This window comes from Sturnus vulgaris, chromosome 3 (assembly GCF_052056855.1).
Source record: "Sturnus vulgaris isolate bStuVul1 chromosome 3, bStuVul1.hap1, whole genome shotgun sequence".
NCBI classification, from domain to species: domain Eukaryota; kingdom Metazoa; phylum Chordata; class Aves; order Passeriformes; family Sturnidae; genus Sturnus; species Sturnus vulgaris.
In genome coordinates, this window is record NC_142245.1 from 54,863,682 (window position 1) to 54,876,104 (window position 12,423).

General features: G+C 36.7%; 1 protein-coding gene across 9 annotated transcripts in view; it reads right to left on the bottom strand.

Moving 5' to 3' along the window:
- Positions 1-7,741: 7,741 nt before the first annotated feature.
- The window catches only part of ZDHHC14 (zDHHC palmitoyltransferase 14), a 91,827-nt gene continuing 87,145 nt past the window's right edge, over positions 7,742-12,423 (bottom strand). For 6 of the 9 annotated variants that reach the window (XM_014893306.2, XM_088161685.1, XM_014893308.2 and 3 more), the window contains one exon: positions 7,742-8,992. In XM_014893306.2, coding sequence (XP_014748792.1) covers positions 8,591-8,992 — 402 coding nt within the window. In that variant the 3' untranslated portion in view covers positions 7,742-8,590. The remainder of the gene's footprint in view (positions 8,993-12,423) is intronic. The other 3 variants (XM_088161688.1, XM_088161687.1, XM_088161686.1) reach the window with 1 other exon arrangement.

Genomic DNA, 12,423 nt, shown 5'->3' on the forward strand with positions numbered 1-12,423 from the left:
TGTAAGTGAGCTTGATTTGCACACAGTCCTTGTGAACCACATACCAGGCTGCATGCAGCATTCCTCTCATTTCCTTTAATGAAATGGCAGCACATCTGTCACTGAACCGGTGCTATTAACTCGTTGCTGCGTACCTCAGTGGAAAGACACTTAATTGAAGACTTTAAGGCAACCTCTTCACACTCACGTTGCTTTTCTACAAACTGCAGTGTGACCACAGACAAGTACAAGTTTGTGTGAGTGTGATACTGCTCAAATGAGACTAGATAAAATCCAACATGCTATGTCATGTTTTGTTTTCTATAATGGAATTCAATATTCTTTCCTTGCAGTCAGTGGGAGAAACACACCTCCTAAGGAATTTTTAGGTATGTAATCTATCCAGTGCTCCTTAACTATCCTTGATATGTGTCAGTAAAATTCTGTAGGATGCTACTGTCGTTACAGCCAGCAGAAGAATGTAAGAAGAAAATATGCAAACATCAATCTTAAAACATGAATCCATTCCTTAGGCATCAGGATAGCTAATTACTATGTCAAGGATGTAAGATCAGAGCAATTGCCTATTGAGCAGAGACAAAGACTTGCCATAATTCAGCAACAACATATATAGTTGAAATAATACATAAACTCTTCAAATAGACTTGCATAAATGAAAACACAGCAGAAGCTATCTCTTTATAATAATTCATGTTAAGGCTCACCAACTACTCAACCAAACTGATGTGTTTGAGGCCACAAGATTTCTAGACAACAGGTTGTCAGAGTGAATAGGCAGCTTATAGAGGAATACGACGTTGCTGAAAGCTCATCCTTGAAATGCACGTGTTAGTCTTGACAAATTTGCAGAAGCATTTTTTTGGGCACATTGTTCATGTACGAATTATTTTTAATATTTTAAAGAAAAACAACCTATGAATTCATAAAAGCTAATTTTGACAGACACTATGTTCTTGGGGTTTTGTTTTTGGGTGTTTTTTTCAGCTATGAAAGAACACAGCTTCAGCAGTATGAACCAGAAGAACAATACAAGTCAGCTGGAAAATCAAGGTATAGTTATATCTACTTTCACAAGCAGTGAGTTTAACAGACATAGATTTCTGCAGCAAGACATTTGGTGCTGTTCATCTCACGTCCACACTGTATTTGTTTTGAGGACACAAACTCTGGACCAGCTCCAGTCTGGTCCTGTGAGCATTTGGACTGCATTAGGTATGCTGCTGGAACTTACCTTCTGGTTTATTTTCTATTTAAAAGAAACCTGGTTTGCTTCACAAGACTGCTCCATTGAATGAGTCTAAATGCTAAGCAGAGGTAACAGGAAAACAAATTTCCAAAGTGCATTAATATACTTATGTAGATATATACTCAACCAAAGGCAGAACAAACTCAGTCCCAGGCATTTATATCCAGAACATTTTGATTAAGTCTTCTTGCTCCCTCCTCACCCATATGTTCCTTACCTGTAACATATTTTAGGCTGCCAATGCAAATTTTGGTTGTTTTGTTTCCAGTCCAGTTTCCTAAATGTATGGCCAGTACGTGGAATCTATAGCAAGTAATCTCATATCAACTGCTACTATAAAGTCTTGCAATAGACATAATAAAAATAGCATTTTTTCCCTCTGATTTGTGTAAACTATTTTTAGTAGTCCTGACTTACCCTATCAGAGGTTTATTAAATAATTTAAAAACTGCAGGTACAATGTGTTACAGAACATTCATTTATAGCTGGAAGAAAACATTAAATCTTTCATGTAACTGAGAAAAAATATTCAAGAGTAAGGAAAGAATATTGAAAACAGCTACTACACATGTAATTATGGAATAAAGCATTTAATTTTGTTTTCTTCTTCACGTATAACTGTAGTAAAATGTACCTGCTCATGGCAGAGGGTTTGGAACTGGATGATTAACATCCCTTCCAAACCATTTTATGACATTGTGAATACAAAAACAACAGAAGAATTTTGAGATTATTTTTTAAATATTTCGATTTCATATACATAATAAAATAAACACTAAACACCTATGGTTTATTTTAAAATCAAACACCATTTGTGCTCCAAAAGATTCTTCAATTGTAGTCTCCAGACCCTGTGAAACTTTTTTGAACTTTGTTTATCCTTTCAATTTAGGAAGAAAATTAAGGTACATAAAAATAATAGGTATCTCCTGCATGCTAGAAAATTAGCTGGCCAGCACTACAGAGCATGCTTTTAATTTTCTGTGACCTACATAGAAAGAAACTTAACATTTCACTAAAAAAACAAAATTTGTCTAGCTGTGTCCTTCCCATTCCAGCCAATAACCACCACCAACTGTTCCACTACCACAAAGCAGGTAGCAGACACATTAGTAATCCTGCAACCAATTTTCTGTTTATTGCAATGAAGTTGTGGTTTGCCTGCAAAACCATGACATCCTTGAATTACCAATTGTTTCCAGCACAAATCCAAAACATAGCCTAATAATATGAAGAACATGAAACAGAGAATTGAACTTTTCTGTGCAAACCGATCATGCACTAGCACTCTCTCTTGTGACAGAAGACTCAGGAAGCAGGTCCCAGGGCTTTATACCTTTGCCACCAAACCCCTCATGCTTAGTAACATGTAATTGGCAGAAATTGCTCACAGCCTTCACACAAACACTGCTGGAATGGCAGTGCCACTGCACTTTGGATATTTGTTTTGGATATTGTTCAGCTGAAGTTCTCCCCGTCCCCTGAAGCTCATTCCCTAGCAAGTCCAGCCTCTAAGCAGTCCAGCTCATTTCCACCTCTAAGCTGGCAGTGCCCAGAGCAGTTGGATCCTTGCAGATTACCATGGACAGACTACACAAGCTCCAAGTGAGACACTTTTGAGCCTGCTTGTCTCAACTGTACATAGTGCTTTTAAGAGGAGTGAAAGAAAGGCTGCAAGAGCTCTCCTCACATCATAGATCATTCAGCCAAGTTGTTTTAAGGTGGTCCTTTCATGTCCTTTCTGTAACTACACCTAAATACACACAGATAAGTTACAGTAGCTGTTAGCAGCTTTGGGTTTGAGGAGATTTTAATAATAGTTGGATTAAACTTAGTTCTGTTTCTCCAGGTTTTCAGAAGTGGCAATGTAGCTAAAGTTGGGAAGTGCATAAAGTACATCAAGATAACACTGTCATTAACATTTTGTTGCCAGTGGAACTGACTTTGTTATTTACTGCAAAGTAAATATATCTCTGCGGGACAAATCTTTCCAGTTTTCAAACAACAAACTTTATCTAGCCTGTAGTCAATTCCACATTGCACAAGATTTGCACAAGAGTCACAGAAACTCTGAATTCCAGGCTTCATGTTAAATTGGTGAGACTACTGCTTAGGAAAACACTTCACTAAAGGATGAGGAAATTTAATGAAGGCATCACCAAGAAGCACTAAACCATCCTACACCTTTCATTTTTCTAACACAATGGCACTTCTGGTATGGAAATACAGAATGCTAAAATGATTAACAGTATGGAAATTCAAAATGCTAAAGCAATTGCTATTTTTATCATAGTCAATGTCCCTAGATTCCTGTCGACTTCTTAGCAGCCAAGACTTCACTTGTATTTTCAGATGTATTTTCAAAACAGAAATAGAAAAAGATGTTAAGGGAGAGGAGCTTGAGGGCAACCCAACTTCTCACATTTTCCTTACTATCTTCCTACAATTACTTTATCTCGAAAGTCTGCCTGTTTTTTCTTTTCTAGAATGACTTTTAAGAAATTTCTCAGAAAAGAATGAATACCAGTGAGTTATTGTTGTTTTGCATTTTTAAAAAATATTGTTTGATCAATATTGTCAGCTGTCCTAATTTTTTTTCCCATGAGACTTTTTTGTTTATATCCCCTCCCTTTCCCTCCACAGCTTACACGTAATTCTTCTTTACCTCCATGTCACCTGATAATCTCTATTCTGCTTTCACTCAGTCTTCTCCCTTTCATCTTCTTATTCCTGTCCTCTCTGACCTACCTTAGAAACAACTCCTATTTAATCTCCTTAGAACATCCAAAACTTTTTCTCCTCCCCAGCTTGTCTTGTTTGTAGTGAACTTTCAAATTGTATAGTTGAATGTTAACAGACAGCTGCCTTCTGGTGACAAAACTGAATTGCTGCAATGACTCATAATTAATCTAGATATCCACAGGTTTAAATAGATCACTTAATCTCATGAGCCTTTTGGTAGCCCAGGCAGTGAACTCACATGTCAAACTGCAACATCTCTGCAGTCAGGCAATCAAAATCAGGGAGCCCTGAACCAGATGAATCCTGGAAACTAGGACAGCTCTAACTTAAGTGAGCTAAATCTACATGCAACAGTCTAAAACACATTTCATTCATATTTTGGGCCTAGGAGTATTTGAAACTCTGTTGAAGTATACTACATCATTTCATGCCAGTCCCTGAAACAAGATAATTTGGGCAGCAATTGGCTTTTAAAACCAAGGCTCAGAATGGCCCATGGTCGGACACACCAAGTTCAGCTTCAGAGTACCACTGCTGGTAGGGAGGGGAAGGGAGAGAAGGAATAAGTCAACAAATATATGACAGTTTCCACATATAATTGAAACCAGAATATAACTAAAGTAAGGATTAGATCTCTCTACAACATTGCTGAGTTGTTCCTCAAGATGTATTGAATTTGGGAACTATAAGACAAATAGAAGCTCAATTTTGTTGGTTCTCCAGTGAAGCCCCTTTGTTTAGGATTTTGAACATTAGGCAACCATTCACTTAATGAGAACTACTACAATCACCGAATAGAAAAAAAATCTGCATTACCACAAATTGGTCATTGCACTTGTTATAAATTTGCCTTACCCATGTCCTTTCTCTTTGGGTTTATGAAATCAGTTTGCTTCTTCTGGGAGCATTCACTACGACCAACTGTGAAACAGCTAATCTTCCATCTGTAAGATTATTTTTAAGGAATGTAGAAATACATTTGCCTGTATCATGAGTTCACAGAAAGGGATGAAAAGTTGCCAAAGGATGCACCATAATACAAAAATACAGTAACACTTGGACATTTATTACATTACTGTTTAACTGCTATGAATGTAAAACTCCCTTTCAAGATAGAAATGTCTTTGAGAAATTACAAAAATAAAGAGCCTTTAAAAATGTTATGAAGCAATGTATTTCATTCTACAAAGATGATTATATAGACAACTAGAAGGGGAAATATTATTTTAAAAAAACCAAAGCAGAATAAATATTTTAAATCAGATAAACTAACCAGTTTTTACACATTCAAAGATTTTGAGCTTTTAAGAAACAAATACTCTCCTGAAAATAACAACTTTTATTCTAGATTTATAAATCAAACCTGGAAAGAGCTATTTAATAATAGTATACTGTCACAGAAAAATAAAACAAATAGTAAAAACCCTGTGCAGTACTTACAAGGATTATAATTTTAGATCCTTAGTGTGCATGCTCTGTAATCATACTTCCAAATAAAATACAAACAATCAAATCTGTAGAGAAGGTGATGAATAGTTACTTTGCTGACTCATTCCAGATATAAACACAAGTTCCAACGGAGGGACTGCCGAGGACTGAAGGCAGGTGTGATGGAGGTGAGGGGAAGGGACCAAAAACCCTGTTAGAGGTACCTTTTTGATCAACCTGGTGCTGAATCACTGACTTCTGTCAGTCAAAAGCTGCAATTACCGTTCCGGATGGGTTAGGACTTAGTTCCGAAGCCTTCCAGCAGATGTCCTCGCAAGGCAGGCATGTCTGGGAGGTTCAAGATGTCACCATTTAAAACAGACAGATAGGGAGGAAAAGAGACTTAAAATAGGGGTGATATAAATGTATGAATGAATTCAAAGTATTCAGTGTATTCTCAAAAGCCAAATTTGAAAACATAGGCAGCACATCTAGAAAAAAGGAGTGCCATCTTAAAAACTAAAAGTCACCTGAACAAGTACGTTTGAAGCAGCACATCTCTTTCCACCAATGTTTACTAATTCCTTAGGCCTCACATGTAAACAAAACAGAAGGTTCAAAAAATGATGGTGAAAAGCATGAGCACAAGGCAAACAGCATAAAGTCTCTAATCCTGTACCCCTCCCTTCCCTTTCATGCTAAAACTGACACTAATTTTATTGTGCACAGAGCCTTCTTCACTACTCCCTAGTGGCAGTGACATACAAATGTTGTCACGAAGCTGGTATTCTTGGAAACATGAAATCCACCAGCTATTTAAGGGAAACTTAAAAAGAACAATTTCCTTAAAATAATCATTCTCATCCTGACTTGTACAAATGGAAAGTTTTGATACCACATTAAAAATATTTGACTTGCTCTTCTAAGTAGTGAGTAATGCATTCACAGTTAACTACCCACAGACACCTATGAGAGAAGAGACTGATTCATCAAGTACTGGTCTACTAACCCAAAGCTGGGATTCTTTACCCAGGTCTATCAGACTCGTATCTCCAGCCCTCAATCCATTGCCTGCTTTAACGTAGATGTTCATGGCTTCATACCCAAGAAGTCAGGGAAGGGTGAAATCAAGAAGATGAGCATCACTGCCTTCTCCTAGAGCAGACACAGAAGTGCTGAAACTTACAGCTTACTGGGAGACCAGCCAACTGGGACATGTCAGTCACTACACTCTGGCTGGTGGAAAGAACTCTAGACTGTCCCAGCTTCTGGAAAATGCTGGGAGGGTGGTTACAATAGCTGGGGCAGACTTGTCTGCCAGACCTTCTTCAGTGGCTCAAATAACTGGGACAGATTTGTCTGCCAGAGGTTCTTTGGTAGATCCATTATAACACTTACAGACAGAAAGCATTGCTGTGTTCTACATACTGAATTAGATCCAAGCTAACATCATCAATTTTAGAAACAGACTGCTCATGAAATCATACAGGAGTAGGGATTTTGTCAGTATCTTGTCTGAATCTTCAATAGCATGAGTGAATGATTTTCTGCAAGCTGATTGTTCTGAATTTCAAAAACTAACAAAAGTTAAAACAGATATTTTAGCTTGGAGTCAGTGAATGACTATGGTCAACAATACAGAACTGTTACATTTCTTAACTGGCGAATGCTTTCATGCCATAGAAATATCAGATAAAGCCCATTCTGCACGCAATTTGTCCTAGGGGAAGAAGAAGCCAGGTTAATACAGTATTAAAGCTGTATTTCACCTGCTGAAAAGCAGGTAAATATTGTATTAAAGCTATTACAGTTTTTCAGCTTAACTAAGGTTCTCTTCAGCTGTCACAAAATATACTTATAAAATTCTCTTTAAGTTGTGCTTTACCTAAACAAGCAAACAAAAAGCACAGAATAATTCCATGAAATCAAGATTTCCATTTAAAATATCAAAGGACAAATGCAAATGATGAACGATGACTGGGAAACAGCTACAGACTATTAATCATAGAAGATTACTTCACTAAGCTCTCTCTTTGTCTTGAATCCTAAGCCACTCACCCTTCAGCCACACTGAATTACAGTGCAAGCAGAGGTTAATTCTACTGGTTCCAAATAAAGACCTCCTATGGGAACAAATACACAGCTCAAATAAAACCATAAAAAAAGGTGAAGCAATCCTAATCATAACCAGCTATTCTTTCATAGCTCTAGTTTTATCACGTACACATATGCCAGTCAAATCTTTATAAACTATGTCAACAAGTCATGATTTCCCCCTCTTTCCCCATGAAACCTGTGTAAGGATAACTGTACACGTCCACAAAATAGAGGATGTCATTTTATTGGAGGTCCACAGGTAATTGTATCACATTAGGGAGTGGAAGAATCTTGTGGTATGGCACAACACAATACCTCACTTAAACACTTAAACAGAAGGTTAAATGATATGCAACATGATCAAATCAGTAATTCATCATCTTCTAGGCACCACTGATTAATTTAAAATAAAATTTAATAAATTGAAAAAATATAGTCCATTAATTTGTTTGTTGTACTGTCTTTAAACGAAACAGCACTTTGAAAGTCACAAATAAAAAAGCAGCACTTTCTCTTAATACCAACACCACTGTAACACATACTGTAGCGTGGCATGCAAATCCACATCTGCAGTCTTTTGTTTTGTTTTGTATTAACAAATGGAATGGTAATTCTCTATCTCAAATACTGGTAATATAACAGCATAACAATCTGTAAGTGCAGATCATTCTGGCCACAGGTGTGGTAAGCCGTAACAAGTGTGTATTACAAGAGCATAGAACACAGAGCATGACACTTACATCCAAGAATCTCTCTTTTGTACTGTACATGGTATTTGTTACAGGCTGACTTCCAACTCGCTGTACCCAAGCGTCAGGAAACAAGATTATTGACCTTTTCTGGTTTTATTTAAAAGTTAAATGCAGTCACCATCAAAGCACAACTGTTAACGACCTGGTCAAAAAAATGCCATAGCTCCATTGAAAAAAAAACTTGTCCTTTTAGTAGATTCCATTAAGTGATAAAGTTTCCATTACAGGCATGTTACGAAGCCTTACAGTGGTACTGCAGTGTCATTCCCATTAAGCACAGATTTGTATAGACACCAGGAAATGGTGTGATGTTCAGAAAAGCTGTTCAAACTGAGCTAAGCTTTACAAGACCACGCACTGAGTCTTCATGCAATGAGTCCTGGCTGGCTAGACTCAGGACGTGCATTGTATGGCTGTGTGTAATAGGACTTCCACTCGGCAGCATCCCAGGGGGTGATGGAGCTTCTTCAGGAGTGAGAAACTGATGGCCTTCGTGCTCCTCTTTCAATGGTATGATGTCTGTCAAACCTGAATCTGATGTGAGATTTGGCATAGAAGATGGTGGTGTTGGTTGCCCTAGAGTCAGAGTTGCACAAGGGCCACTGATAGAAGTCTTTCCTGGTAAAGGGAGCTCTTCACTAGTTATGCTTGGCTCACTCTGTAGGAGGGGGGTGGCAGCAGCCTGCAAAACGAATTTAGTGCTCTGAATGCACTGATCTTGGTCACACTGTAGAATGGAAGGGTGTCAAAATCATATAAGGTAAACAAAACAGAGAAAAAAATGGAGAATATGGATAAAAAAGGTATGGAAAAGAATGGGATGTGAAGAGAAAAAAAGAAAGCCATTAGTATCATTCCATGGTTAGCCACCCAAACATCCCATTGCATGCTGCCCAGGAAAAAAAAAAGAGAAAGGCATGCATAACTGAGCCAATGCTTTGGATTATTATCAAAGTAAATTATGACATACATTCACAGTGTTCATTTAAGGGTTCTTTAAAAAACAGTAGGCAATTTTCTTCTTTTGACTGGTCTTCACACGTAGGAATTAACCTACCACAGAGGTTTTCCAGAGCAAGAATTCTTTTGACACAGGTATCTTACACAGATATTTATTACAGTTAGTAATAAAGAGCTCTATGAGTAAAATTTTTTCCCTCACAGTTTAATAAATAATTATATATAAATTCTAGAGAATATCCTATACTATACTCTATACTCCAGAGGATGGTAGAAACCAGGCAGCATGGCAGATGCATCAGGATCAACCTTGATGATTTTTAGGCTGTTTTTTGATTAATCCTGACAATGTGATGAATCAAAGTACAAAACGCAAGTTTTCTGGCAAGCACTGTCTCAATAACAACTCAAATTCAGAATTATATAAATCCAGTTAAGCTCATTTAGTGTTACCAGAAATGGGCTTTTTTTGGCTCTACACCATTTCTAAGAACTGTTTATAAAAATTACCCCTCATTCCTTGAGAATACAGGTATGTATTTCAATAATGTACAGCCAGCTAAGTGGGTAGTATAACGACTGCCAAATTAAGTTTCTTTAACACGAATTGGCATGATTTTTTGAGAACTTCTGAAGAAAAAAATTAATTCATAGCCTGATCAGATATAACATTGCAGTTTTTCAAAATCTTGTTAGATTCATTTGCCATAGTACTGTTCTGCTGGGTAAGAAAATCACTACAATCAGTGAATACAACTACAAATTCAATGAAGGACATTTGGAAGTAATCAAGCAGAATAAAAGATCTATCCAGAGGTAAGACATCCTATTCACTGTTGTTATTTCAAGTATTCTATTAAAGCAGTATGTTTGGCTCTACGACTGACTTCTTAGATTTTTATCAAATTACTACATATTAAAGATCCATCATCTATTCAGACATTCCTGATCATAACCATTGTTACTAACATCATAGCAATTCCCTAGAATGCCCATTTGAGTTTAATAAGGCACTGTGACACAGTCTCTGAAAACTTCTGGCAAGACTTTTGCCTCCTTTATTGTATGATGAAAACCATGATTAACAATGCTTCCTCTGTTATTTTCAGGTTTTCCAATTTCACCACCGAACAGCTTAATGATGGATGCACACACCTAACATTCAGCAAGTGTGCAAGCATACTACTTGGTCATAATAGATAGATAGTGTTTAAAATGCATCTAAGTGATTTAAGACTCCCAGACCAACTACTTTTGACAGGCAGAAGCTCAATCTTTACTCAGGTACATATTTCCAAGACTTCCACTTTCAGAAAGATAGACAGACTGACCTCCTCTTACATAAACTGAGTTCACATAAATTGCAAGCAATCTTCCCCCCACAAAATTATGAACAACCCCAGCCAAAAAACTGAAGTGGTTTCCCTATTATTTCAGAAGGATTACTCACAGGGTTAAAGCCAAAACCTTGCTTAAGTACCTTACTAAGAAGAAAACTATCAGCATCTTTTAAAGTCAAGCTTGCAAATAGTAATTCAGTGCGAATAACTCAATCTTGATCCTGTTTTTCACGCCTGCTTATTTAATTAAAACTTCAACCAACCTTACTATGCAGACCTTAAAACTGAATCTTCAAACTTCAAAAAGACCAACAAAACCTATTTTCTCTGAAAGGCAGTAGCCAAAGAACAAGTTAAATAACAAAAGAATGCTTATAACCACTGGGGCACACTGAAAACAAGTAATGTTAACAGCTGACTTACTGCTTTAGTGAACCTTCAGCTCTGATCTTCAAAAGGAAATCATTACCGTGTTCCAGGCAATACAAGTACACTGCTTTGTATTAGTTGAAGGCAATTTACTTGAACTCATTGTATACTCTGAATTAATTTTCTTCCTATAGAACTCCACTGCATTTCAGTTAAATTAGTATCAAAATACAAAGTAGCCTCATAAAGCTCCATTAAATAGTGTTACAAGCTTCAGGTGCTGTACAACTTCATTTTCCATGCACTTGTCACTTCCCTAAAGCCTCTCCTTTCATTTAGATAAATTTCAGGTATTCTTTTTCTTGTCTTTTCAACAGCGATCAGCACGAAATCCTTAGGAAAATACAGACTGTAAAGAGCTTTTGAAAGGAAACTATGGCAGGGTCTAAGCCAGAAAAAGTACATGTGTTTTTTGAGGCTCTCAAAAACATCTGATAAAAACATTAATATACAGGTAGACTATTCTTGAGTCTAAACACCCAACACAAAACTAAAACAAGAAAATCAGATTTGTTATAGGGTTGGCATGGTGGTTTTTCCTCGATTTCATTATTTCACTCTTGACTGAATGAAATTTAGGTTAGGAATTCTTAGCTGCTACTGATCACATGAATTATCCAACACTAGAATTTAACATGAAACAAAAAAGCCTATGATTTTAAGAAAAAGGAAGCTAAGCATTGAAATCTAAATAACTAAAAACTACTGCAAAAATTATTCCACCAGCATCTTATTTCAGATATGCTTATCTTATTTTTCACTTAAAATTTCCACTGCTTCAGAGAAACAGCAGATTCTGAGGGTAGGACAAGTTTACTAAGTTCTGCAAGTACAGAAGTTCAACTAAATATATGCACAGAAATTTTTAGATATCTATTTATTTCCACATAAAAAGGCACAAATGAAAGCAAATTGGACAAAACCTAGAATTCTGAGTTTATTTCACAAATAATAAATACAAACAACTAAGGAATTTTTTTCTGAAGAAAATCTGTTTTTTCTAAGCTACACAGAAAATGCGTGGTAACTTTGTACATGGCAATATATTTATCACATTTCTAAATGTGATTATTTCGAAATAATTAAATATTAAATAAACTTAGTTTAAAATTTACTAAACGCTAATAACATTCAAGAATTGTTACAGTTCTCAGAGGATGGAGTCTCCCAATCTCTGAATAAAGTACAAGCAACACAGAGTTCAGAGGAGGCTTACAGTGGTATGAAGTTACAGGAAGAATGCTGAAATGCCATAATCTGGATACAACAAATGGGTAAAGAGTGGAGGGACAGAGCTGTGTAACTGTTCCCAACAGATGTAGGATTTCACAATCAAAATCAACGTATTGTGCATATTGTGCAACAACTGAGCCACAAACCCCACCAAGCCAATGGCTCCAGTATCAAACAGCACAGTGCATAAGGGCAG